A 24,911-nucleotide genomic window follows, 5' to 3' on the forward strand; every position below is an offset into this window, starting at 1 on the left:
CGTTGTCATTGGTAGACGCGTGGGGCACAACGCGCCGACCGCGTTCTCCACACTATATTCTTGACGCGCCAAGGCACGTGATAGCACTTTGCCCCAAGTTTTCAGTGGCCTTTCAGGGCAATACTCTATCGCATAATTATGGAGAACCGCCCCTGCCAATCGCTCCCAGCACTTGGATGGCACTGTTTCGGCTGATCCACCCCTAAAACCATACCCGTAGCCTTTTTGCCTCTCACGGCCGCACCAGCTGCACGTAAAACCACGCCGTTTAAGCTGAAACCCTACAGTAGCACATCAGGGCTATCCAGCACAATTTGGCGGATTTTGGCACATTCTGTAATACCATTTACAGGAAGTCAGAATGCTAGGTAAAATATGCATTGTAGCCTTGCCTAGAAGAGACACAAAAGGAACAAAGAAAGGAAAGGGACCAAGCCAACAGCCTGACGGCTCGCGGTCGTTTCTGAACGACATGATAGTCTTTCTTCTTATCGTATGCCAAAACGCATAATTTCTGGCCCGTTATAATATCACACCTTGCCCTGTGAGCTGTTCATGTTTCCCATCTTCCTTCTTTCTGCCAGCGTCGGCGTGGCTCGGTGAACAAATGCCAAGAAGCCGCCCGCTGGCTCACCTCTCGGCGTTGGGCGTCGAAGGCATATCAACGGTGTAATCTTCCCAGGTGAAGACGGTGTGGCGGCCCGTGAAAGGCGAGCCAAGCATCAGGCGACACAGAAAGTGCCACTCTCACAGCTGCCCTCCGTGATCGTCGTCTTCGTGTAGGATACTCGCCCTCCTCTTTCAACCCCGTGGGATCATTTGTGACAAGGCGGCGGCAATCAACGTTGCCTTTTGAATTTTCCCATGTATGCAAAACGGGCGTTCTCTTGAAGCTCACTTTCGCTCAAGTCCCATGTACGGACGTCTGTGTCTTGCCATGATCCGTACATTCACGGACTGGCGCCTGCACTTGTATGGACACGGCACAACTGGAGACATATCTCCACGGTCGGTGTCGTCCAGTGGTCGAGTGAAAAGATAAAAAGTTGGACACTACCAGATTCCGTCCCGGCTGCATCGCGAGACTGGAATGACCAACGGCAGGTCGAAATGCCATGTCCTTCATCTTGGTGACTTCGGGAGCTGGAAGGCCCGCGAGCGGATCGGTCAGAGACAGCCGTTATCTCGTGGCACGAACGATTCCGTGGTAGGAACCAGATCAGATCCAGATGCAAAGAGATGGCATGATCTGTCGATAGTCACGATCGGACGCGCAAGGCAATGGCGCTCTGTAGGCTTAGGCTGATCGCAGCCGGACGGGGTCGCCGTGTGTGTAGCCAAGGGAGGCACAAGAGCAGATGTCGGATGCACGATAGAGCCATGGATTCTCAAAGTATAAAAACCAGACGAAGATGGGACGAGGATTTGCTGCACGACCGGCCGGGCGCAAAGTCAGAACATGACAGATTGGCAGACGTAACAAGACGCGGCAAGATCTGGCCAAGAGCAGCATTGTCCGAACCCATCTCAAGTTGCCAGGCAAAGCACGCCGCAGGTCAGACAATCAAACCGAAGCGAGTTCGCAGGGAGAACGACGAGTGCTCGCGCCAAAACGAGAGCCAAAGGGAAAAGAGCTCGTCCACCAAGTCGTACAAGGCACATGACACAGTGCCGAACGTAGAAAGCTTCCAGAACCCAAAGGGTAGGGTGCACATTTTGCCAAGCCGGACCTTACAAGCTCGGAAGGCTTCCAGAAGGCACATCAGACCGAGCATGCACGCCAACCATGGCAAACACACGGACCCCACCGAAGATCAGGCTGCGCTGGGACACGTTCGACGGGGAGAGCGGGATGGCACTCGTCCACTGGGCCAACAAAACCAAGCCTAGAAAGTAACGGACATGGCGAAATGGATATTTGGCGAGACTTCAACAAAGAAGCTTGAGAGGAATGGGAAGCTTGGAAAGATCCTCGTGACCGAGCACAAGCTCTCCTACATCTTGGCCGGTCGCTAAAATGCAAGTCTCTCAGCGCGTCGTTCGACAACAGGCGGTTCGTGGGATCGTCAGCATGGAACTGGCGGCATAATTCGAGGCGGCTCTTTTGGCTTCTTCCGCATGCCTCTTTCCCGAGTTTGACTGCGCGTGGCGAGATTCACGGGTCAAACGACAAGGCTGGGGGGAAGGCATTCATCGCCGACTCCGTCCTTTTCTAGAATGCAGTTTCCAAAGCATTGGCAACAGCAACGGTGCCACCTGTGGCTGATTCGCAAAACCACGCTCAAAAACCGTTGGACCACCAACTGTCGTCCAAGGCTTGCCAATTTCAACAGCGGCAGCCAACAGGAGCACCGTGAGTGCAACGCATCCGACCTTTACCTCTTCTGGGCCACTGCCATTTGATCATATACTTGTATGCTGCACAGCGTTGCGAGTGCCATGCTCCGACCGCCGTCTCCGTGGATATACGGGCGAGGCTGCCTCCGACATGCATGAGAGCAGCTATCCCGGTCAATATCAACATATTCTGGCCATCCTTCCAGATTCGTTTGTGGTTGACCGCTCAAGGCTGTTCGTCGCCTTACTTCGTCTGGCCCTTGTATCCTGCATATCGCCGGCGTGTCGTTTTAGATTCCGTTCGAAGGATTTGTTTGCTTGGCGGGAGGTAATGCCGGAGCAATACGAGCCGTAACCAGGGGTGGGAAGCCGTTTTGGGGGGGGGGGGGGGGGGGGGGGTGTTCTGTTAACCAAAGACAAACAGTAAGAAGGGTCGGAAACAAGAACGGATCAAAAGCGATAAGCACCCATCTCTTCCCAACAAGAAAGCACCTCCAGGGCCAATTGGCGCATATTGCTAAACGGCCGTTACACGACAGACAAAACACTGTAGCACCCCATCCAGAGTACAAGGCAATATGCCGCTCTCAACACCGCCGTATCGCCAACGTGCGCTGCATGCTGCCCCAACGCACGATATCCCACGCGGTCAGACAGACAAACCCGTGGTTCTCGATGCTGCTGCGTCCACATAAGGACCGTCCTTGTGTGGTTGTGGGCCGGGGAAAGGCGCATCCATTCGTCGCCTACCGCCGGACCAGCAAAACGACAGTCAGGTAAACAGATAGACAGACAGACGGGACAAATGACAAATTTGCAAAGGCAGATTCGCAGGTCTGAGCATCTCCGGTTGGGTTGGTGACGCGAGACGTTGAAGACGGACCCTGGCAAGCTGTCGCTGAAAAGACGAACACGACGATCCGCCAGGTGCTGGCCGAGCTGGGGGGATTGTGATCTGAGATGGCAGATGGCAAAATGCGAAGGCCGACACACCCCCGTCGGTTTGATCCAGACGATGGAAGGCCGCTTCAGTGCAGCCTGAACAGGGCGGACGAGGATCAAAATGAAAGACATGAAGTAGCCATGGAAGGGGGTCGTGGAAGGGAGTCATGGAAGGGGTCGTGGAAGGGGTCGTGGAAGGGGTCGTGGAAGGCGAATAAGAGCGATCATGAGTATCGTGAGGGACTCAGAGTCGCAGCTTTGCCTGGCCGGGTGGCATCGACAGGGACCAGGGGTCTGCTCAGGGCAGAGAGCATCTCGCCATGGTCCGTCACTCGCGTCCTCACCCATAAAGAAACGACCAGAATTGTCTGTCAGTCGCCTCTCGCCACAAATCGTCACAAATTGCCGTCTCGTCATCTCCTCCTCGCGACGTTGCGCAAGTCGAAAAAAGTTCTCAGCTCGGCACTGTCCTCGCTTGGCCTTGTTAGTTGGTTGCATGCGTCATCCGCGCGCTCGAGCCATATCCCACCGCCCACCACATTGCCCACACACCCCTTCCGAACTCACAGATGCATCTCGCTGTCGTCTGCACAGGTTCCCACGAAGATCTCGTCTGTGGTTCCCCTGCAGTGCCATTCCACACCCTCTCGCCCGTTTCGTCCGACCCATCCCACGCCTGTTCCGTACCGTTGGTCTTTGCGTTTCCTTTTTTCCACTCCATTTCACCCTTGCCGTCTCTGAGGATATTTCTGTAGGGAACACATGCATTTCTTTGATGTCGTTGTCGTTCTCGCATATTCTGACACGCACGTCCTGGCTCGCTCTTGCTTTGCACATTCACCTCTTGCCTGTGACGTCCGCTTTCACTTTCCACGCCGTCCTTGTGGATCCTCGTGTCCATCGTACCTTCCCTACATAAACTCCTCGAGCAAGTCGTCCATGTCTCCTTCGTGCCTTCCCGTCCCATTCGTTTTCTTCGCCTCCAGCTCGATTCATATCTTCGCGTGCCTTCCCCATACGTTTTTCGTTCCTGCCTTTCGCTACAGTCGCTACTTCTCTCCTGCCAACATAGCCCTAAACGTTTTCAGACAGCAAAACGACACTAACGCCAAAAAAAATAAATACTAAAAACGAGAAGAAAAAAAATCTTACCAAACCATAAAATCTCAACCGTTGCCCCTCCTTCTACAAATCCACTTCCCACTTTCGAGCCTCTTCGCCTCAAACTTGTCCTCAACCAAAACAAACACACACGCAAACCGTCTTTCGTGAGTACCCTCCATTGTCCCATTTCCTACGCATCACGACATTACCCTCTGTGAAGCTGTCTTGCGTCTGTATGCTCCTCCGCTGTACCTCCCCCCAACGCTACTTTGCCCCCTCTCCCCTCACCGCGATCGAGATCTTTTGGACCTCTTCGCCGCGTCAGATCCCACGAAAGTGTCACCGAATACGCGTTTCTCCTCCTCGCCTTTGTCTATTGTCTACCGGGACCTGAATCTTCAGGCCTCGAGCCTCTTTTGGAACACCAATTGGCCTTGCGGTCTCGCTTGCTTGTCGCCGAATTACAGCTAACAAATGCACTTGCAGACATCCGATCCTCCACGACTTGCTCTACTTTTCCTCCCACGGTTTCAGTTTCTTCCTCCCACCAACAATCAAAATGGATTTCCAGGGTCAGCAGGGCGGCCAGCAGAGCGGCGGCAGAGCTTGCTTCAGCTGTAAGTTTGTGATTGTTTCTGCTCTTTTGCATTGATTTCTTTATCGGCACCGCGCGAGATTCCAACCAGGAAAATATCGTTATCGAAAAACGAAAAAATCTGAACTACACTAAAAGCGGACTTTCCCCCCTCAAAGCGGGGCGGGGGCCAGCCATGCATTGGCATCACTGCCGTTCCTGCACCATTGCAGCTCATGTTGTCGTCACTTGACACACATCTGGCGTGCGACATCGACTTTGTTTAATACACATCTACCCCATACTCCATGCCCAGATGCCAGATCTGAGGGATCGTGCTAGTTTCGGGTATTCCCGAACAAGACGCAGTCGTCTGCACCCCAAGCTACTTTAAGAGGCCGAAGATTGTCATTCGAGCAACCTTGATGGCCTCTTTGACGGGCCACACGCAATTCCTATTGGCGGCCTCCACCCCCTCTCACCCATCTTCACCAGGCCCCATTCTCAATGTTGTGAACATGTATGGGCAGGCCCAAGGAGCCGGTGCCTTGCCCAGATCTTCATATTTCCATTTTCCCGCGTTTTCTGTCTTGATTTGGTACATGTGTGGAGTAACAAGGCTGACCATTCACCCGTCTAGGCGGCGCTACCACCCATCAGGTATGACAAAATAAAGCTCTCGGGCCGCGATGCATGTCTCGAGGATTTTTCGAGGCCCGGGGATCGGCTTCGGCCTTCCAGCCGTTGCAGCGGATCTCACGATTCCTCGCCTCCTTTTGCGAATGATATACTAACTCCTTTCATCAGGCCCGTGACTGCCCCAACCGTGGCGCTGCTAAGTGGTATGTTACCTGTTCTGACAGCCAGTACTGCCATCCTTCAGACGACATTAGCTAACGTTCTTTGTCCAGCTACAACTGTGGCAACGAGGGTCACATGAGTAAGCTTTGAACCCGTGATGGCGTACAGCATTTGTGGCTGTTTATACATGCGCACTCGAATCTCGAAAACTAACTATGCTTGATAGGCCGTGACTGCCCGGAAGGTCCTAAGGATACCAAGACGTGCTACCGGTGCGGCCAGGCTGGCCACATCTCCCGTGACTGCCCCAGCTCGGGTGGTGCCCCTGGTGGTGGCCAGTCGTCGGGCGCCGAGTGCTACAAGTGCGGTGAAGTCGGCCACATTGCTCGCAACTGCCCCAAGAGCTCTTACAACAACTCGTACGGCGGCAGCTCGGGCGGCTACGGCTCGTACGGTGGTGCTGCCAAGACCTGCTACTCTTGCGGCGGTGTCGGTCACATGTCGCGTAAGTACTACGGAGTCTTCCATGCACGCACACACTTAGAAGCGTACAAGTATAGTCCTACGGAACACTTTTGCTAACAGCATTTGACAGGCGATTGCGTTAACGGCAGCAAGTGCTACAATTGCGGCGAGACCGGCCACTTCTCGCGCGACTGCCCCAAGGCCTCGACCTCGGGCGAGAAGATCTGCTACAAGTGCCAGCAGCCCGGCCACATCCAGGCCGACTGCCCCAACAACTAAGGAGGCCATGCCAGCAGTAGCCTTGCCTTAGCGGCAGCATGCTCATCGTAGGCATACCTCACCTCGGCCACGAAAAGAACGGACATACCCACAATCCCTGTACACCAGAGAGCGAAGCAGCAGCCTTCTTTTGAATTGCGCTTAGTCACGAGATCGATGGAGAGAGGTTGGCAAGATACATTTTCCCTTTTTCCTTGTGGAAGCACCCTTTGTCCGCTCACGCGCAAAGGTTCACAAAACGGGTCGGGCATGGTATGAACATGGGCAACTGGATACACAAAAGCGGACGGGATCTCTGTGATTCAAAGGGATTTATTCTTTGATTTTTCTGTGTTTTTTCGACGTCTTCCTGCTGTTCTTCGGGATGCTTCTCATATTCTCCTTGTGTCGTTATTTCATTTTCGTCGTTTTTACAAGTTTCATTTTGTCACTTCCAAGTGTCTTTTCTCTCGTCTTCCACTTTGCCCCCCCTGTCCAACAGCCGAAATTGTCGTCTTTTTCACTCGCATTTCGCATATCGCATGTCGCATGTCGCATTCTTCTGTTGTCTTTCACGTTTTCCCATGTTCTGCACGAGAAATTTGAACGTAACGAACTTTGTACTGATTTTTGCGCAAAAGACGCTGGATGATGGAAACGTTTGCAAAGGGATTTCTCTACCAACGGAGTCAAAACGGTCGGACCACACGTCAATGATGTGGTCGTCCTGTGAGGAGGCCACCAAAAAAATTGCAGTTAACTATCAAACTCTTCCGTGCCGTGAAAAGTGAAAAGAGAAAAGTGTGACGTGAAAAGTGTATAGTGCAAATCGTCCCAAAGAGGCAACTGGCGGTTCACTCTCGGCTCGGTGATGTTTGATCCGTTCGGTGGCTAATACGGCAATCACGGAAGCAGGGGTGTTCTAGAAGACCCAAGGTTCGTGTGGCGTTCCGACGTCTGTGGGTAATCCCATATTGTCGTCCAGCCTTCTTTCCTTCTGGTCTTCTCCCCCGTCTGCCTCTCGGGCCTTCCCAATTGGGGTGTGGTTGACGAGGGTCGCAGCAAGGCAGGAAGGAGAGGGGCAGAGAGATCAGACGAACCGCTGCAGCTGCTCACCCCGTTTTCCACCCCTTTTGATGCGTGTGACCGTTTTTCTCCTGCATACGACCCTCACTCGTTCTCTCCGCTCCGTGTCCTGTCCCTTTTTGTGCTGCTGCGCATCAGACAGCGCTGTCGCAAATCCCCAGCATGGCCCACGTTAGATCCTCCATGTTGTCAACATCCGGATTATAATGCTCTTTTTTATTGAAAGGGTTTCCTCTGCAGGAGTCTTTTTTTTTTTTTGGCTTTGGCTTTGGCGGGTGTAAAAGGTTTTATTTTCCGTGAGGCCTGGCACGTGTTGTTGAATAAATGTGTATTGTGAGGACGAATCAATGAAATAGAACAGAATCCTTATAGGCATAGAGTATTAATTAAAAATTTTTTTTCATTTCATTTTTTTTTTTAAAAAAAATATTATATGTTTTTAAAATCAATCCAAACACTGAAAATTCTACTCGATTCACTTAACAATTAAATCACAAGTAAATCAATGTAAATTTGAGAAAAAAAGAAAAACCCATTTCGACTCGTCCAAACTATTTCATTACGCAAATGCTATTCAAATGCTATTCAAATGCCCTCGTATCTAAACACGTCCACCATCACCATCACCATCACCCTTTACAACACGACAAGCTCCTTATAGCACGGCCTTGGGCATGAACTTCATGGCTTGCCGCACACCCAGGTCGCCCAGGACCTCCTCGGCGCCGCCCAGGATGGCGTCGAACTTGTAGGTGCGGTTGAAGTTCTCAATGACGCGGCCCATGCCGGTCTGGGTGAGACCGCGGCCGCCCCAGATCTGGACCGCCTCGTCGGCGATCTCGTGGGCCATGCGGGTGCTGCTCATCTTGAGCAGGCCGATGGGGCCGCCCATGTGCTTGGCCTGCTGGTCAAAGGGCAGCTTGCACATCTGGTAGGTGATGGTCTCGAGCCACGACTGGTGGCTCTCGACGAGGGCAATCATTTTGGCGAGCCTGTCCGGTTAGCCATGCACGCGTATGGATGGTGCCACGTATGGTGCCATGTATAGTGTCATGTATGGTGATGTGGGACTCACTTTAGACGAATGACGGGCTGGTCAATGAGACGCTTGCCGAAGACGAGGCGCTGGTGCGACCACTTGAGGCACTCCTCGACGACGAGGCGGCTGTAGCGGTTGACGGCGCAGGCCATGCCCCAGCGCTCGTGGTTGAAGTTGGCCAGGATGACGTAGATGCCCTTGTTCTCTTGGCCCATGAGGTTGCCGGCGGGCACCTTGACATTGTCAAAGGTGATGTAGGTGGTGCCGGCTGCGGCCGAGTAGCTCGTCTTGATGGCCTTGGTCTCGACGCCCTCGCCGCGCTCCACCAGCAGCACGCTCATGCCCTTGTCCGTCTGGCAGCCCACGACAAAGTAGTCGCAGAACACGCCGTTGGTGATCCACTTCTTGGTGCCGTTGACAATGTAGTGCTTGCCGTCGGCCGTCTTGACCGCCGTCGTGCGCAGCCGCGCCACGTCCGAGCCCGCAAACGCCTCCGTAATCGCCAGGCAAATCTTCTTGCGGCCCGTCAGGCACTCCTCCATGACCCGCTTCTGCAGCGCCGCGTCGTTGGAGTAGTGCAGCACCACCGTCAGGCCAATCGTCAGCCCGGCCATGTTGCCGTCTTGGAACCCGCGCGACGCCGGCCGCACAAACTCCTGGGCCGCAATCATGTCGTGGAAGTAGTCAAACTCGCTTCCGTCCATGACGCCGTCGGGGTTCGCCTCGCTCTTGAGCAGCCGCACGCCGTGCAGGTGCTTGCCCGGCCCCAGGCGCATGTGCAGGATGCCCGCGGCCGCCATCTTGTCAATCAGCGGCTGGCCCAGGTGCTCGCCCGTGCGCTCCTTCTCAATGGCCTCGGGCTTGACGTGCGTGTCGACAAACTGGCGCAGCGCGCGCTGCAGCCGGCGGTGCGAGTCGTTAAAGTACGGCGTCTTGAACACGGGCGACAGCCACAGCGGCTCGGCATAGGGCACAAGCGACAGGTCGCCCGGCTTGGGCCGCACGATGCTGGGCGTCTCGCCCTTGATCGTGCCGACGGCCAGGTCGTCAATGTACTTCTCGAGCGCCTCCTGGCGGTGCAGGTTGTAAAAGTCCGACGTGGCGTCCTTGCCGGCGACCTGGCGCAGCACGAACTCGCCGCCGGGGTGCGCGTCGAGGAAGTCGGCCACATCGTAGACGACGGCGTCGATGATGAAGAGCACAGGGGCATCGTCGCCGCCCTCGGCCGTCAGCTTCTTGGCCGACGCGGCGACCTCGTCCCGTGTAAACGTCTTGTCCGGAATAGGCATTTTGTGCATGTGATGGAATCTGTGGAAGAATCGGGGGTGTCGTGACGCAGCGGATTGTGTTGGTTCGGCAAGAAGACGAAGTAGGGATGTGGGAGCGAAAAAGAAAAGAAGAGGACAAAAAGGAAAACACAAAGAAGGAACAGAAACAAGACAAGTTACTCAAAGGGCAAGCGACGTTCGTGGTCATCAATCGTGCCTTCCCCTCAAAGACGCCCACTGGTGGCCTACCCCGACGCCAGCCGGACCTTCTGTAATCAGAGTCGCCAGTTATGCGAGTCAGCACACCTACAACGAGTTGTGCCTCGGCTCTCAGCAGTGGGACGCCCCAGAAACGGAACTGGTGTCTGGGCTCCCCAGACCCGCTGACCGATAGCCACATTAGACGCCGTATGATTGGCCGAACGGCACAGCCTGCTCCACATTCGCGTGCCAGTAAACTCGCCTAGCTGTTCCGAATGTGGGAGTCGTCCAGGAACGGTTCACTTTGGCATTCATATGAGGCTCTTATTGAATATGGAGTGCTTTTACCACCACCAATACCTCAGTACACTTTTTATCACCAGAGATGCATAGACGCGGAACTCGAATGTTGCAGAAATATAACATGATTCGGTGAACAAACATGCTGGAAACAAACAATTCATGACGCAAAACGATATTTTATACACATATTATGCTGTGAAAACAAAACCGACAAAGTAGACCACAATCCAAAACGAACCTCCGACAAGAATGGGAATCACGAGAAATGGAAAACAAGACACGCCACATGCCCACCGACCGCACCCGCTTAGTTTGCGGCGCCAGGACGGCGGCGCTTGAAAAAGGCGAGCGCCTTGGCCTTGGGATCAAAGGCGACCGGCAGACTGGGCATGCCGCCGTGGGCGGCGCAGGTCTGCGGCATCAACTGGCCCTGCGACTCAAAGAAGAACTTGGACACCTCAAACTCGTGGAACGCGCCGGGCGTCGCGCACACGCGCTTGACCGTCGACGAGCGCAGCTGCGGCCAGCACTTGTTGCACCAGTAGAAGCTGGGCGGCGTCTTCTTGGCCGTCGAGACACGCACAATCTTGCTGCACAGCTTGTTGGAGCAGCAGACGAGCGTGTCGGGCTCGTTGTTCTTGCCGGAGCGCTTGCTGGCATTGGGGCCGGAGTTGCTGCTGTTGCTGCTGTTGCTGGTCGCGGCGGCGCCGTGGACGGCCGTGGCGTGGTGGTAGGGAATCGCTGGCCAGTCGGTGCGGTAGTCAAAGGCGTTGCTGATAAACATCTCCGACTTGGACCGGAGGCCCAGCGTCTCGCACACGCTGTTGCACGTGTGCGTCGAGAAGAAGAGCTTGAAGCCGTCCACGCCCAGGTTCGTGTCCGTCAGCACGAACCGGTGCGGGTCCCGCGTGTGGATGGCCGGGTCTGTCAGCACGTTGTCGACGCCCTGCAGGTCCGCCACGAGCAGCTCACCCCGCGACCGCTCAAAGGTAAAGTGCGAAAAGGCCTGCGCCGCCTTGCTGATCTCGGACCCGCTGTCGTCGTTGACGCCGCCGCAGTTGTTGTTGTACTTGACATAGCGGCCGTTGTCCAGCATCGGCTCGAGCGACAGGCACTCCTGTGTCTCTTCGTCACGGGCCGTGCTGCTGCCCCTGGACACGACGCCGTCCGCCGTCATCGGCTGCAGGCACGTCACCACAATAAAGTCGAGCGCGTGCGCCTCGCTGGTCACCAGGCTGTTGAACTCGAGCGCAAACGCCTTGCACAGCGCCTGCATGCGCATGTCCTCGGCGAGATCGGCCAGCCGCTTGCCGTTGGCCTTGAACGTCTTGACGACCAGCGGGTTGGTGGATTCTCGCGTCCGCGCATACGACGCGAAGCGCAGGGCGCCTTGGGCAAACGGCTTCGTGCGCCGGAGGATGACCAGCTCGTTTGTGCTGATGCGGATGTTGTCGTCGCTCAGCATCATGCGGTCAAGAATCGATGTAGCAGCTCCAGGCGCGGCAGCAGCAGCAGTGGCTTCGCTCGCTTGGCCTGCCGAGGCAGTCGTTGGCGGCGCAATGTCAATCACATCCGGTGAAAAGGCCTTGACGTGCATGGTATGGTCCAGCCAGCCCGGTACGTTCCACTGCGGCTCGCTCGTGTCAAATTCAAAGGGGTTTGGCTTGTTTGGCTCGACCGGGTCCTTCCCCTCTTCGTCCTCTTCGTCGGCCTCGACAATCGTCTCGGCCAGCGTACTGGCATCGGTCGCATCGCGGGCCCCACGAACGTCGCGCCCATTCAGCCACTCGCGGCAATCTTCGAAAACATCCACCTCGTCGTCCTCGGCCAGATCGCTGAGCGGTGCCTTCTGGTGTGCCAGCTTGGAATTCGTGATGCTCGGCCGATTGCGTCTGCCGCTGGCCGACAGGCTGGATGACAGACGCACGGCAGTCCGCGATGAGGATGCCGTGACGCCATTGACGACCAGGTGGCGGAGCGAGCTGTAGCTGCTGCCGAGCTGCACCTCTGCAAAGTAGAGGCCGCCCTCGTCCTGCATCTTCTTCTCCGCGTACTCCTTGTCCGACGACGCCCGCTGCATCTGCGCCCGGTTGCGGGCCGTCTGGCTCTTCAACCACCGGCGGGATTCGAGGGCATGTTTGTTCTCGCGATGAAGATTGCAGGCCGTCGTGTGTTGGCCGTAGACCATCATGAACGAAAAGAGCATGCGGTCCGTGATGAACCTGATTCGAAAGAACACGTAGTTGAGCTTGCGATTGATCATCTCCTTGAGGACCAGCTGGTACTGCAGGCCATGCGGCTCCTTGCCGACCATATGGAAGTGGTCCTTTTCGCGGCCCATGTCGTGCAGGTTGGAGCCGTGGGCGGGCGCGTCGGCAATGTGCATGATGCACCGTGTCTGGTGCTTCCACGACGCTTTGAGTGCCTGGTCGAGGCCACCCAGGACGTCTTCCGCGGTGTCGCCGCCACCATAGGCCGTTAGCTTGTCGAGGAACTTGAAGACCTTGTGGACGTCCGCGGTGAAATCCAGAAACTGAAAGTGTTTCTTTTCTCCGTGGTCGCGGTACGCGACGACGGCCACGCGCACGTCGGCTTCATTGAAGAATGTCCGGTTGATGTCGTTGACAATTTCCTTGACTTGGATCTTGGCGGCCTCGATGTAGGGCATCATGGAGCCTGTGGCGTCAATGAGAAACAGCAGGTCGGTCGAGCACGAGGCCTTGAAGATGCCCGTCGACACGCGGGGCCCGGCGCGGGTGCTAGCCTGCGCGGCGTCGCTTTGGAGCTGCAGGACTCGCTTTTCAGCCTCGGCCGCGGACGGCCCCATCCGGTTCTGAACTTCGAGGCGCCGGGCAAACTGCTCCATCTGGCTGGCGTTTCGCTCGGCTGCTGTCCAGGGCCCTGAAAAGGTCTCCCGCAGGTTGCTGATGGAGCTGCGGAAAAAGCCCCGCTGAGAGGACTGGTTGGCAACCGGGCTGGTGTACGGGTTGGAATAGGCGTTGTCACGGGAGGCTGCATTTTGCTGGGCATCCCGCTGTTTGAGAATGGCCTTTTCGTCCGGATACTCGGTGGCCCCTGGTGCTTGTTCGCTGTGCGTGTCGATATCTGCACCGCTGTTGGCCGAATCAGTCGCCTCATATGGCGGAGGCAGCGCTAGGTCAGACGAGCGCCGGGGGCGCTGTGTTGGAGCGGACATTATGTTATGTGGTGTGATGGGAAAGCAAGCCCGTGTCCAGCTGACTTGGTTCCGGTTTCAGTGAGTGTAAATTTGTCGATGCCTTTTTGTGGAAGAATCACGATAAAAGAAACAACAAATGGCCTGAGAATCTTCAAGCAGGCAAAGACGAGTTCAACTTTGCGAGAGCAGGAGAGACGCAAATATTTAATGCCTCCCCGATGCCTCTCCTTATCCAAGCGCATGTGCCAACTGGCAATGCAGCCGAATGAGTCCTTCGATTCTTGGCAAGGCTGCCTTGACGCCGATTACTGGACGGACGGTTATGGCTGTCTCCAGACCACTGCGCGTCGAGGGAGTGGAGTCAGGCGAACGAGCACCGCAGCACGCAGCTACCTATCAGCGAGTAACATCGCTGGGACCGCTAGTTGAATTCCGTCAAGTGCACGACGGATTCCGTACAAGGGAATCCTTTGCTGTTTGTTGGTTGTATCTCGCGTCGTAGCATTTTTGGTGGTGTAATGGCAGCAGGCGGGTCGGACGGGGAAGTGTTGAGGCGGAGCCATGGTGCGAGGAGAAAACATGCACCAGCCATGCGAGAGGCAGACATTGGGCAGCGATTAGACTGGCTCACTGGGATCGTGACCGAGAGATTGAGACTGAGACTGAGGCTCGGTCGAAGAGAACAAGGCGAACTGGACGGGCGATCTGCGTTTAGGGGTTTGTTTGGGACAGCGGGATGGCTCCTGCCTTGCAAGTGACGCTGTTGGGTTGGGGTTCGAGGGAAGGCACGACTGCGCCCCGTCCGGAGAACTGCACTAGTGAGTCACAGTGGGAAAGATCAAGAGATCCGACAGCCAGAACAGCGGCACCATCAACATCACTCCACGCGCAAACGTCCGTCGTGTCCTTTGAACAAGTGCTCATGGTGCCGTGCGTAAGCCTCGTGCAAGCATTGGCCAACGTCTTCTTGCATCTCAACGCTTCAAACCGTGTCAACGTCTCGGCAAGTTAAGATTGCTACATCTCCTATGGCTATGGCTGCAGCTGCGGCTGCTTCTCCGCTTCTCCGCTTCTCAGCTGTGCAATCGATACAGCTTGCCCACCGGGAAGCGACAAAGGTTACCGAGTTGGTAGCCTTGGCGTAATAGCATATCTACGTCGTAGAGCATATGTGCTCTCCCTGAGACAAGATGCTAAGGCCGAACAAGCTCCACTATTCGGGCAGGTACGCCTACCAGACACGGAGAACGTCGTACGGGCAATAAGGCGCATCGTCGGACCTTCAGTCAAGCTGCAAGATTTGTACTGCTTTCGACATTGCTCTCTACAGAGTATATCATGGCGTGGCGTCCTTGGTGTACTGTAACAATGACCACGATGTAGCTGCTGTGAGGCGTTTGGCCTGAGTAGTCATGTCTCTGGAAGGAGCTATGGCGCGAACACTGGGCTCACTCCGGAATGCTCTTTCCTCCCGCTCGTTCTTTCCGCCTTTGACCATCACAGCCCATCTTTCCCCGAGACTTTAGTGCCCATCCCCGCTCCAAGCTCTCCCCAAATCCCCACCAACCGCGCTGCTGGATCGACCCACAATAGACGCGACAGCTGCTGCGTTTCTCCACTGTGCCTTCCAAAAGCTGTTGCTTGTTTGCCAATCTGACCTTCACGTGCATTTTGGTCCCATACGTCGCCCATCCCTCTTCAAACGCCTCGTATAACGCCATCGCCCTGCACACACATCCTCTCGCACCCTCTCCCCCATCGTTCGACAGCGTTTCGACTCCTCCAACCACCCATTTCTAATCTTTGCGGTTTTGCACATCGCCACAATGGTCAACATTTCAGAAGGCACCTTTACGGTGAACGGCCAGGAGCTGTACACCAAGACGTGGCTGGTAAGTCGCCGCCGGCCTTTGGTCTGCTTCTGGACTGAACATCGAGCTGACCTCCCCCTTTCTCGTACAGCCTGACGGCCCCGTCCGTGCCAAGCTCATCGCCATCCACGGCTTCAGCGACCACATCAACAACTACCGCGAATTCTTCCCCACCCTCGCCGAACGCGGCATCGCCGTCTACGGTTTCGACCAGCGCGGCTGGGGCCGCAGCGTCCAGAAACCCGCCGACAAGGGCCGCTCGGGGCCCACGGCCACGGTCTTGGCCGACATTGTCGCCTTCATCAAGCCGCACCTCGGCGACGAGACGCCCGTCTTTGTGGCCGGCCACTCCATGGGCGGCAACGAGGTCGCCACGCTCATGGCGGCGCCCGCCGGCTCGGCGCACGAGGCGGAGGTCGTGTCCAAGGTCCGCGGCTGGCTGCTCGAGGCGCCCTTTTTCGGGTTCCCCGCCGGCGAGGAGCCCAGCGCCCTGAAGATTTCCGTGGGCCGCCTCGCGAGCCGCCTGCTGCCCAACTTCCAGATCAAGAACAAGATCCCCGTCGCGTACCTCAGCCGCGACAAGGACATCCGGGCCGCACTCGAGGCCGATCCGCTGTGCCACGACACGGGCACCCTCGAGGGCTTGGCGGCCCTGCTGGACCGTGTGACGGAGATTGCCCAGGGCCGCGTGAAGCCGGGCCCCAGCGTCAAGAGCATCTGGGTGGGCCACGGCGACGCCGACAAGTGCACCAGCTTCGTCGCCAGCAAGAAGTGGTTCGACACGTCGGCAACGGCCGTCCCGGACAAGACCTTCCGCAGCTACGAGAAGTGGGTGCACCAGCTGCACGGCGAGCCCCTGGCGGACCGCCAGCTGTTTTACCGCGAGGTCGGCGACTGGATTCTGGAGCGCGCCGGCGGTGCCAAGGAAGACGCGGCTGGTGCTGCTGCTGACGCCCTTGTCTCTGCTCCTGCTGCCGATACCGACGGCGCTCCTGCTGTGCAAGATGCCCCTGCTACGGAGGCAGCTGCTGCTACTGCTGCGGCCGAGTCAAAGCTGTAAGATTGTAGTTGTTATGCGAAGGACACCTGGATTGTGTGCTTTATTAGGATGTTCTTATTTCCGTTGGATAGTGTTTTGAAATATACCCTCCATACATGCATTATTGCCGTACGAATCGCCGACAAAGTGGGCGACAATAAATGAGGCCACGAGAGAGGGAAGAAAGAAATATATGCCATACACATGCAATAGTCCTACCATCGTACAGTACAATGGTGCCTCGCACCGTCCCCGACCCATTGATGTCCTCCCTATCATGCCATTATCCAATTTTGCTTCCAAAGTCTCTTCCCCGCTCCTCTCAAAAAGTGCCAAAACAAAAGAAATACAGCAGCAAAACAAAGGGAAACAAACCTCTCATGTATCCAGTACATCCAATTCCTCTTCCGAGGGCAGCGCTGCCGCCACTTCCTGCTCGGGGTAGCTCTCGTCCTTTTCGAAAACGATGCCGGGGCCGAGATACGAGGGCTCGGCAATCTTTGTGTCCGAGGTATTGGGCGGTATGGTAACGTCGTCGCCGCCCGTGCCGGCGCCTGCTGCACCGCTGTTGCTACTGCTTTGGTCGTAAATGCTGCGCACTGAGCTGGTCTCGAGACCGCCGGGCTTGATCGGTTTCGGGCTGACCACGGCGGGCGGCGCCTGGGCGACATAGGTTGGGGACTCGATGTTCTCGGATCCAAAAGGAAGCGGCCGCAGCGGGATGGTACGGGGTGCATCGCTAGCCTCACCCCGGTCGGCATCGCCGGCGTTGCCCAGCTTCTGGAATAGTATTTCTGACTGCTGTTTGGCCAGCTTCTGCAGCTGCGTGGCCGGATCCTTGTTGTTCCCAAGATTGTTAGTACGTTTCAGGTCATCACTACGATCTTGGTCTTTTAGATCGCTATGATCGCCAAGACCAGCAATACGATAGCGTCGCAGATGTTCGCAGAGGCAGTCTGCCGGCGTCCACACTACGCCATGCACACATACCCAGTCGGCCTGCTTCGGCACACCATCGGCAGCCGGCAGCAGGTGCGTGCCGTCACCGCCTTCCGCATCGTCATCGTCTGTGCCAAAGCTGGGACCACCACTGCCCCAGTAACTGGATCGACGAATCGGCGCTGGTGTGACGGGTAGACTGGGTCGTTCTACTTCGCTGGGGAAGTCTGTGACTTTGGAGCCGCGCCTCCACGGCGCGGAGGCGGCGTCGTCAGCGCCACCGCCACCGCTCACGTCACCGACACTGGTTCCTGATCGCAGACCGCCACCGGGCGCTTGGCCACGGCTCCTCACTCGGCGGTGCTGCTTCTGGAAAGCGTCGACGTACCGCTCGATCTGGGGCACCCCGTCCCAAGCGTTGGTTCGCGTAAACGACGCCCAGGGGTCAGAGGGCGGCACGTCACGAGCGGTCGATGGCATGGTTGGTGTGGTGGGCTCCGTCTTCAAATCCATCGAGGGCGAACCTGTGGTCATAGATGGCTCAGCTCCTGGCTCCTGGAAGGAAGGGTGTGGATGGTCGCCCGACTGACCCGAATGCGTTTCGGCTCGGGTCGGTTCAGATAAGGGGGCTGGTGGCGGCGGTGGCTCGGCAAAGACACGGGTCGCTGGTGGTTGGTGCGTCTCCCATGGGAAGATGGCTGCCGGCCGCTCGTGCGCAGGGGCAGGGGCCGCCTTTGGCACTTCATACCACATGTCGCGCGGCGGACTCGCGTACCGCGGCGGCGGGATGAACGGCGTTGCGTCGCGGGACATTTCGTAGTGGGTCTGCGGGAAGTTCATTGCCTCCGGTTTAGCATTTGTCGGCGGTGGCTGCCTAAAAAAGAGAAGGACAGCATGTTAGCAAGACGTCTCATTTTGGGATCTCTATAATTCAGTACAGCGGCCAACATACCATTGAGCATCCCAACTGGGCTCCATTGGGGGTCGTTCTGGCTCATGCTTTTGCTCTTGTGCCGGAGGTTGAGACGTTCCCGGTTGTGGACCCGGAACCTGGTCTTCTCGAGTCTCAGTGCGCGTGTTCCCATCAGAAATCGCAAAAGAGACAACATGGGGCGGGTGGTGCGAGGTGTCTTGCTGAAACAAAAGAGAGGACGCTGGGGGAGGAGCAGGTTCGGAGCGATCATGCTCATGGGACTGGTTTTGATCATGATGACTGTGAAATTTGTCATGTTGATGTTCATGGTGGTGATGAGGATAATGAGGTTGCTGGTCAGGTGGTCCATGGTCATGTTCATTGTTTTGTGGTGGTGGTGCTGCTGGTGCTGGGGAATGTTGCAGGTGCTGATGCTCGCGGGACGCATAAAACGACTGGGACGGGGGAGGAGGCGGCAGAGTTTCTGAATGCTGACCGTATGTCGAGCGCCCGAGATCCAAGGAGGGCTCGCCGGGAGTTATTCTGTACGTAATGGTCGGGTGATATTCGCCTTTCACAAAGTACTGAACAATCTCTGGGGGTGGATTCTTCGCGGGAAGATTGGACCCCTTCGGAGGAGGGGACTGTCAGGGGAAGGTCATGTCAGTACGCCATATAATATGGAACGGGCGCCAAGCCCATAGAAGACCAACAAGGAGCTAACGTACAGCAGGGCGATAATGGCGATCGTAAACAGCCCACCACTGTCCGACCATCTCGTCGTAGACACCGCCACCGTGGGAAGCACCGCGGCCCCGGGTCCATGGTTTGTCGGAGCCGATGAAGTGGACCATGGTGACATTCGATTGGAAGTGGCGGTACGCCGGAAGGTACTGGTAGTGAGCAGACGGAGTGACGTTGTAGGTAAATGGCAGGCGGTGGTAGGAGTTCTTAAAATACATGTTCAGGAGGCCCTGGTCGGCGCCGTCAAAAGAGATGCCGCGCTGGGCCATGGCAGAGAGGGCGTAGTACTCGCCGACATTGGGTGTGAGGACCATGACGCCGGTGTTGAACAGATCGGGCCAGCCGATGTCTGGTGCTGCGGCAAAGGCGTGGGGGAGGTCAAAGAGCTCATCGGGGGCCCGGTACGCGACAACATCGGCGTCGATGTAGACGATCTTGCGGAACTGGGCTTGTTTCCAGAGGTTGATCTTGGTGAAGGCGGAGTGGAGATCGGGGCGGTTCATGAGGTGAAGTTTGCCGGCCGAGGCCTCGTTTTTGATACGCGGCACGGATATCACGTAGTCGTACACATTCTGCGCGTGTCAGTTGCCAAGAAAGCACAGCCGAGGAGTGGGAAGAGGAACAAGGACGAGGCTGGGAGCTGGGAGCTGGGAGCGCACTTTGAGCTGGGTAATGACCTCGGCGGACACGGAGTCGAGCGTGGCCAGGACGGCCAGCTTCTTGGACGTGCCGGCATCGCGGAGCGAGTGGGCCAGAACAAGGGCGCCTGGAGGGTGGACAGGGCTTTAGCACGTGCACCGAAGCAGACAAAAGAAGACGTGCAGCTGTAAACCGGGCCGAAAGGAGGTCTCGCGATCCGGAGCTCGGTCAGCTTCCGGAGCTTCGAGAGCTCAGTTCGGCCTCGCAACAATAAGCCCAGAATCTCAGTTGTCTCAACCAAAACATACCTGGCAAGTACGTGTCGCTCGTAAGAAGCTGCAATGGGGCGTCATCAGCATGTTAATCTCACGAGAAAACATAAATATTAAAAGGCGATGTCGCTGCGGTTTGCGGGGGAGAGACAGGTGACCACCGTCTGGGAAGCTGAGACAAAGATGCGTACCGTGGCGTAGATGTCCTCCCCACTCTGAAGAGCCATCGCGTTGGAAAAGCGATTGAGCGTCCTGAGGGGAGAAGTGAAGCGCGATAAGCAATCGAAAGCAAAATGGACGATGCAGAAAAGGACAACAAAAAATCACGCAGACGAGAAGGCAACAAGGCAAGAAGAGCGAAAGAAAGAGCGTCCGGAAGAAGGAGCCGCGACGCGGAGCTTTAAATGAGCTTGGGGGGTTGTTAGGGGTGGTGGTTGCCCGATAAGTGGGTCGCGAGGCGTGAGGAACGAGCAGTGGAAAGGGCGACTGGAGCTAAACAAGCGAGACACCAGGAACCGCGAGGCAAGAGCGATGGGCCAAAACACGACGGCAAGACGAGAAGCCGCCAAATGGCTGAGACTTGTACAGAAAACAGCAAAGAGAACAAGGGAAAGAAAACGGAGCAGTCAGGAGAGGAATGAAGAGAGGTCCGAGGGGCGGAGACACGCAGGCGATATTAGCCAGGAAAGAGGGGATGTCGACCGAGACAAAACACGAAGCAACACCAAATACACAAATGATGTACAAAAGTGGCGTCACCACATAGATAGAGCCGGCTGGAGGAAGGAGCTGGAGAATGGAGCCGGGAGGACAAGACGGAAAGAGCGTTGGGACGGCAGACGGGAAGGCAGGTACCAAGGCGAAGATGAGATGCCAGAGAGACAAAGGAAGAACGCCTGTTTGATGCAGCACAGCTTCGACACGGCGAGGATAGAATGCGGAGAGCATCGAGACAAGAGGAAGAAAATGAGGCACGTCGTGCTATGTGACCATGTGCATGTATGCATGTGTGCAGGCATGTAAGAGTGGAGGAGGCGACATAGCCGTTCTTTCTCTCGCTCGTTCTTGTTTCTTGTTTTCTTTTCCTTGTGTTTTTGCGAATGCCTCCTCTCCGTCTAGGCCAGTTTGGGAAAAGGAACCCTGTCTTTGCTGGTGGCCAGAGCTTTTGCTATATATTTCGTAATTAGTCCATGACTGGATTGTTTGGTGGAGCCAGCGGGCCAGACCAACGGGTCGGCGCATCGGGGGCTCCTTCCACTGATCTTTGAGAGAAGTTCGTGGCAACAACATCGCTGCTCTCAAACGGGAAGGAAGCAAGACGGCGGCTTTGACACCGCAAACTACATTGACATTCTGAGCTGCAGGACTCTCTTGTCACCTCTAGAATGCTTTGCAATTAAGAAGTTCCAGGTGGTGGTATTTGGACACAGTGCAGCTTTTAGTTGCCTCTCGGCCCTCTGCCGCATCCTCGCACCTCCCAAGCTCAGATATTGCCTTGGATTGATGAAGCTTGGGACAAGGCCATCCTTTTGCGTCGTATTTATCCCTCTATGTCTCGAGAAGGCGTATTGTCTAATCTTGGCAGATGCTGTCTCGTCTGCAAAGGCACCCGAGACCAACGGCGGAATGCGATTCAGAACCATATAAGACAGCCTCAAACCATGTCATTCATCTTACTTTGCACACCATACTCGTTTTACCTCGTCCGCTCCTTCCAGTTTCCTTGTCTTTGGCAGCCTTGTCCCTGGCTCCGGGACTTTCCTTTTCTGGCCAGACAAAGTCAATCATCGGGGTCTGCTACCGTAAAATAGGAAAGAGCCAATTCTGAAGACTACGTTGGATTATGAAAAGCAGCGTCGAGCGCGCTGCCAGCTGCCAGATCCCGCTGCCAACGCTAGCTGCCAAACTAGGAGACGCGCCCGCTGGAAGGTAGGGCAGCTAAACAGAGACTGCCACCATCTCCGACTATCTCCACTTTCTGCAGCACCACCCACCACTCAGGCTGTTGGCAGCAGAGCATGTTTTGCATGTCAAGCCAAAGAATGCTCCGCTGATCTGCGCCCATCGCCTCGTTTGCTGCGAGCTGCAGCTTTCCCCGCATAACGTCGGCTGCGGAGGCGAGCAGCTGCCCCCTCTCCATTGGCTGCCGTAAAACCTGCAATTGCTGGACATGAGTTTCCGCTGCAGCCGCCATCTAGCTGATGACGGCAGAGGACGCTGCAGAAAGACTGGTTTTCCGTCTGCAACGCAATGTGCGCGCGTGACATTGTGGCAGACATGGCCCTTCACTCTGCAAAGCAGGGAGGCAGGGTGCTTGTCCGCAATGCAGCTGTATGTTGTATTTTTGAAGCATTTTTATTTGAAGCTTTTCTGTTTCAAAGGCAGTGTCGTGTTCGTACGGTCGTGGTCAAAAATGCAAAAGGAAAATCATGCTGCGCACTGGGAGAGAGATCTAGAACAAAGAGGAGTATCACACAGAGAAATATCAAATAATCAACCCAACCCAACCCAACCAACCGAGACACGCCTCACCAAAGCATCTACAACGCCACTCTCCGACCTCCCTTCGGCCACACACTTTCCCGCCCCGCCTCCTCACAGGTCCTTCTTGTAGGCGTGCTCGGGCTTGTGCGTCGTCTCGTAGTCCACGTGCACATACGCGCGCTCCACGTCCGGCAGGCACTCCAACTTCGACTGCAGCGCCTCTGCGACATCGTGCGTCTCGCCGAGCGTCGCGTCCTGCGGCATCACCACGTCCACCTCGGCAATCAGGCGCGGGCCCGAGTGGTACACGCGCACCGTGTCAATCTGCTGCACGGCCGGCGAGTGCGTCACGCAGACGTAGGTGATGAGCTGCTGCGTCTCGACGGACGCGACGACGCCGACGAGCAGCAGGAACTCGGCAAAGGCCGTGCGCAGCCAGATGGTGGACACAATGACACCAATCAGCACGGCGCCCGCCGGGTCGATCCACCAGACGAGCTTGCTGCCGCCGACGCTCGTGAACAGACCAAAGCCGTTGATCAGCAGGTCGTTGCGGTGGTCCTGCCACAGAATGTTGACCTGGCTGTAGCGGTCCTTGATGGCCCAGGTGTAAAAGAACAGCACGAGCTTCGTGGCAAACGCAATGGCCACGGCGAGCACCGACGGCAGGTGGAACTTTTTGGTGTCGCCCTCGTCGGGGGAGCGGCCCTCGACGAGCTCGCGAATGGAAAAGGCAATCAGAATGAAGGAGACGGCCGTCATCAGGAAGCAGAACACGATATTGCCCACAGTCTCGAGGCGGGCCTTGCCGGACGGGAACCGCGCCGGGTCGACACGCTTGACGGCGCGGTTGGACACAATGAGGGTGACGTTGGAGAGCGGGTCGAAGATGGCATCGGCCATGGTCGTGAAGAGCGAGAGCGAGCCGGACGACACGGCGCCGTAGATTTGCAGCGCAGCCAGAATCAGGTTGGCCGCGAACGAGCCGTACACGGCGATGCGGTAGCGCAGTTGGTCATCGCCGTGCTCCTGGCGGGCCTCGGCCTGGTGCTCCTCGACGCTCTTGAGCATGTTCTCGATGGTGGCGTTCTGCGACTTGTAGAAGCCCTGTAGCTTGCGCTTCTGGAGCGCGCGGCGCGCAAACGACGGCATGCCGGGAAACCGAATGGACGGAAACGGGATCGGCAAACACCGTGCCAACAGCCCCTTGTTGCTCCTCTGCTGGCCGCCGGGGCCATTGGCGTGTCCCCCGCTGCTGCTGCTGCTGCTGCTGCTGCTGACGACACCCACGTCGGCTCTGGTGTTGCCACCGGGGCTGCTTCCACCGCTGCCGCCGTCGCCGCCGCTCCCTACACCGGCGGCATTCTTGGCATTCTTCCTCTGCGTAAGGGTCGACTGGATTTGTTCGAGTTCCTTGTCGGTCTTGTAGGCCGACGACAGGCCGTACGGGTCGTTCTCGGCGAGGACATGCGGCAGACGCCCGGCGCCACCAGGACCGACCGTCGTCTGGCCTTCGACATCGGTGACCCGGCCGGCTGTCTGGCTGCTCATCGCGCTCTGTTCGCTGGGGCTCCCCGGGTGGATCGCCTGGTGCCGCTCCACGGCAGCACCATCGTCCTCCTCGGGCTTGTAATCAACGCCTGTACTAGAGGCATTGTTTTGGCCGGTGCTGCGATCGGTGCGGTCGATGCGGTCCAGGGCGCCTGGTGTGCGCGACGATGAGCGGCTCGCCGGGGCCGAGTGCTCGAGCCGGAAGGGGTGAGGGTGTTTTGTGATGCTGGCGCTCAAGTCGGGCTCCATGGCTTGTTCGTGTACCTCGGCGCTGGGCCACAACTCAAACTAAAAGGCGAAGCGTTTTGGGTGTTGTTTGTGTGGAGCTTGGCGAGGTGCTCCTTTCGAATGGCAAGTCTATCAGAAGAGGCACGTCGCTGGCCTAACGGGACGATGTAGTTCGCATGCGAAAGAAGAACCGAAGGTGGAAGAGAAAGAAAAGAAAAGTGAAAATGGAGGAGGAGATGCAAAGTAGCTGTGCGGAGGAAAAGAGTCAATTTAGATGGAAATAAAATTGTGAGGGTGGATGTGAGACATTAAATTGGATGAATGCGGGATAGGGAAAGAGGAGAGGGTCTCGCGGAAACCGAAAAGAGGAAGGAGCTGCAGGTCTCAAGCGCAGGGCAGGATAAGATAATAAAAAATAAAAATAAAAATAAAATAAAAATAAAATAAAAATAAAATAAAAATAAAATAAAAATAAAATAGAAATAAAGAAAGAAAGAGAGAAGCCGGTGTTCAACACACAGACCACAGGCGGCAGAGTCAGCGACAAAGCGCCGCCCCTCGGCAGCACAACCTCGGACCCCGAAATCTTGCACAAATCGAGAACGAGGAAGAGGGGGGAGGCGGTGGAGGAAACACAAAACCCAGAAGATTAGATGCGTCTCCACACAAGCCAAG

The 24,911-nt window shown here is 56.4% G+C and overlaps 6 protein-coding genes across 6 annotated transcripts; 2 read left to right on the plus strand and 4 right to left on the minus strand.

Annotated features, from left to right (window-relative positions):
• Positions 1–4,942: 4,942 nt before the first annotated feature.
• SPBR_05873 (cellular nucleic acid-binding protein) lies at positions 4,943–6,502 on the plus strand (the record flags this gene model as incomplete). Its single annotated transcript, XM_040764136.1, has 6 exons — positions 4,943–5,000; positions 5,598–5,617; positions 5,765–5,799; positions 5,869–5,897; positions 5,985–6,263; positions 6,354–6,502. The coding sequence occupies 6 exons, from the start codon at positions 4,943–4,945 to the stop codon at positions 6,500–6,502; spliced, it is 570 nt and encodes a 189-aa protein (XP_040622479.1).
• A 1,720-nt stretch (positions 6,503–8,222) lies between these two features.
• Positions 8,223–9,895, minus strand: SPBR_05823 (acyl-CoA dehydrogenase family protein; the record flags this gene model as incomplete). The annotated part of the gene is made up of 2 exons (XM_040764086.1): positions 8,223–8,559; positions 8,643–9,895. The coding sequence occupies 2 exons, from the start codon at positions 9,893–9,895 to the stop codon at positions 8,223–8,225; spliced, it is 1,590 nt and encodes a 529-aa protein (XP_040622480.1).
• Positions 9,896–10,685: 790 nt separating this feature from the next.
• On the minus strand, positions 10,686–13,574 carry SPBR_05596 (mhck ef2 kinase domain family protein; the record flags this gene model as incomplete). The annotated part of the gene is made up of 1 exon (XM_040763859.1): positions 10,686–13,574. The coding sequence occupies one exon, from the start codon at positions 13,572–13,574 to the stop codon at positions 10,686–10,688; it is 2,889 nt and encodes a 962-aa protein (XP_040622481.1).
• Positions 13,575–15,382: 1,808 nt separating this feature from the next.
• SPBR_06034 (uncharacterized protein) lies at positions 15,383–16,487 on the plus strand (the record flags this gene model as incomplete). The annotated part of the gene is made up of 2 exons (XM_040764296.1): positions 15,383–15,448; positions 15,519–16,487. The coding sequence occupies 2 exons, from the start codon at positions 15,383–15,385 to the stop codon at positions 16,485–16,487; spliced, it is 1,035 nt and encodes a 344-aa protein (XP_040622482.1).
• A 357-nt stretch (positions 16,488–16,844) lies between these two features.
• Positions 16,845–20,200, minus strand: SPBR_05552 (uncharacterized protein; the record flags this gene model as incomplete). The annotated part of the gene is made up of 7 exons (XM_040763815.1): positions 16,845–18,275; positions 18,374–18,773; positions 18,815–18,861; positions 19,047–19,634; positions 19,722–19,828; positions 20,010–20,037; positions 20,165–20,200. The coding sequence occupies 7 exons, from the start codon at positions 20,198–20,200 to the stop codon at positions 16,845–16,847; spliced, it is 2,637 nt and encodes an 878-aa protein (XP_040622483.1).
• A 2,368-nt stretch (positions 20,201–22,568) lies between these two features.
• On the minus strand, positions 22,569–24,257 carry SPBR_05817 (uncharacterized protein; the record flags this gene model as incomplete). The annotated part of the gene is made up of 1 exon (XM_040764080.1): positions 22,569–24,257. The coding sequence occupies one exon, from the start codon at positions 24,255–24,257 to the stop codon at positions 22,569–22,571; it is 1,689 nt and encodes a 562-aa protein (XP_040622484.1).
• Between the last annotated feature and the right edge of the window lie 654 nt (positions 24,258–24,911).

The sequence above is a fragment of the Sporothrix brasiliensis genome (assembly GCF_000820605.1).
Source record: "Sporothrix brasiliensis 5110 chromosome Unknown Cont15, whole genome shotgun sequence".
Taxonomy (NCBI): Eukaryota; Fungi; Ascomycota; class Sordariomycetes; order Ophiostomatales; family Ophiostomataceae; genus Sporothrix; species Sporothrix brasiliensis.